Raw genomic sequence first — 822 nt, 5'->3', positions numbered from 1 at the left:
TGATAAAGATAAGCCTCTACTCATAAAAGCCATGCTTACTAATTTATTAAATTATTTTAGCAGGATAAATAAATCATATGGCATGGACTCATTGAGAAACTTGTATTGTTATTTGTGATTTAGGTTTAGCCTCTTAATTCACAGGGTAGATAAATATAAGTTATGTGTATTAGCTTAATCATGCACTCATCTGTGCTCCCCTTGATGATTTTATTCATTCCATGAAATTGTCATATGATAATTGATAAAAATTTCCTTAAAATCTATTAGTAAGTTTAAGAGATAGGCTTATAAATGTGCGAAAAAAGGTTATTTTTCATCTAACCGGATAAGAATTTTTTCTTGCATATCCAGTCTCTCAAGCTTATTCTCTGTATTATCGAGTGTATTAAATTGTTAATATTCAAATGTTGGGTAAAAAAGAAATTAAACAGTAAAGATCTAAGTTTCTATAATTCTAGGGATCTGCAGTAGTGAGCGATAGCCCTATATAGTCTGAGCTGACTTTTGGAGTGTTGATAAGGTACCAAAAAGAATTTGCTACTTTGTACGTCTTTTTGATCACGACCACTTCCTGCACATGTTTTCGGCCATCTTACCTTTGCATCAGAAAAGCGGCTACAACATTAAATCATGGATCCAAAAAAACTTGGTGATTTGGCTGGGCGATTTAAAGGAACGGCAGGCGCGGGGCTCGGTTTACTTGCAGCAGCTGGAGGTCTTATTTATGGAGCGACACACTCGTTTTATACTGGTAATTATCAGCAAAAGTTTCAAAGTCAAATGAGCATGCTGCAAGTTGTTAGTTGAGGTCATAGACCC

At 34.8% G+C, this 822-nt stretch overlaps 1 protein-coding gene across 1 annotated transcript in view; it reads left to right on the top strand.

Annotated features, from left to right (window-relative positions):
• Positions 1-587: 587 nt before the first annotated feature.
• Positions 588-822, top strand: part of LOTGIDRAFT_204240 (hypothetical protein) — a 16,462-nt gene continuing 16,227 nt past the window's right edge. Inside the window, exon 1 of the mRNA XM_009060623.1 lies at positions 588-754. Within this exon, the coding sequence (XP_009058871.1) occupies positions 634-754 (121 nt within the window). The 5' untranslated portion in view covers positions 588-633. The remainder of the gene's footprint in view (positions 755-822) is intronic.

Source organism: Lottia gigantea (genome assembly GCF_000327385.1).
Source record: "Lottia gigantea unplaced genomic scaffold LOTGIsca_43, whole genome shotgun sequence".
In the NCBI taxonomy this organism is placed as follows: Eukaryota; Metazoa; Mollusca; class Gastropoda; family Lottiidae; genus Lottia; species Lottia gigantea.
Note: the sequence above shows the minus strand (reverse complement) of the source record. Positions and strands in the feature narration are given on the sequence as shown.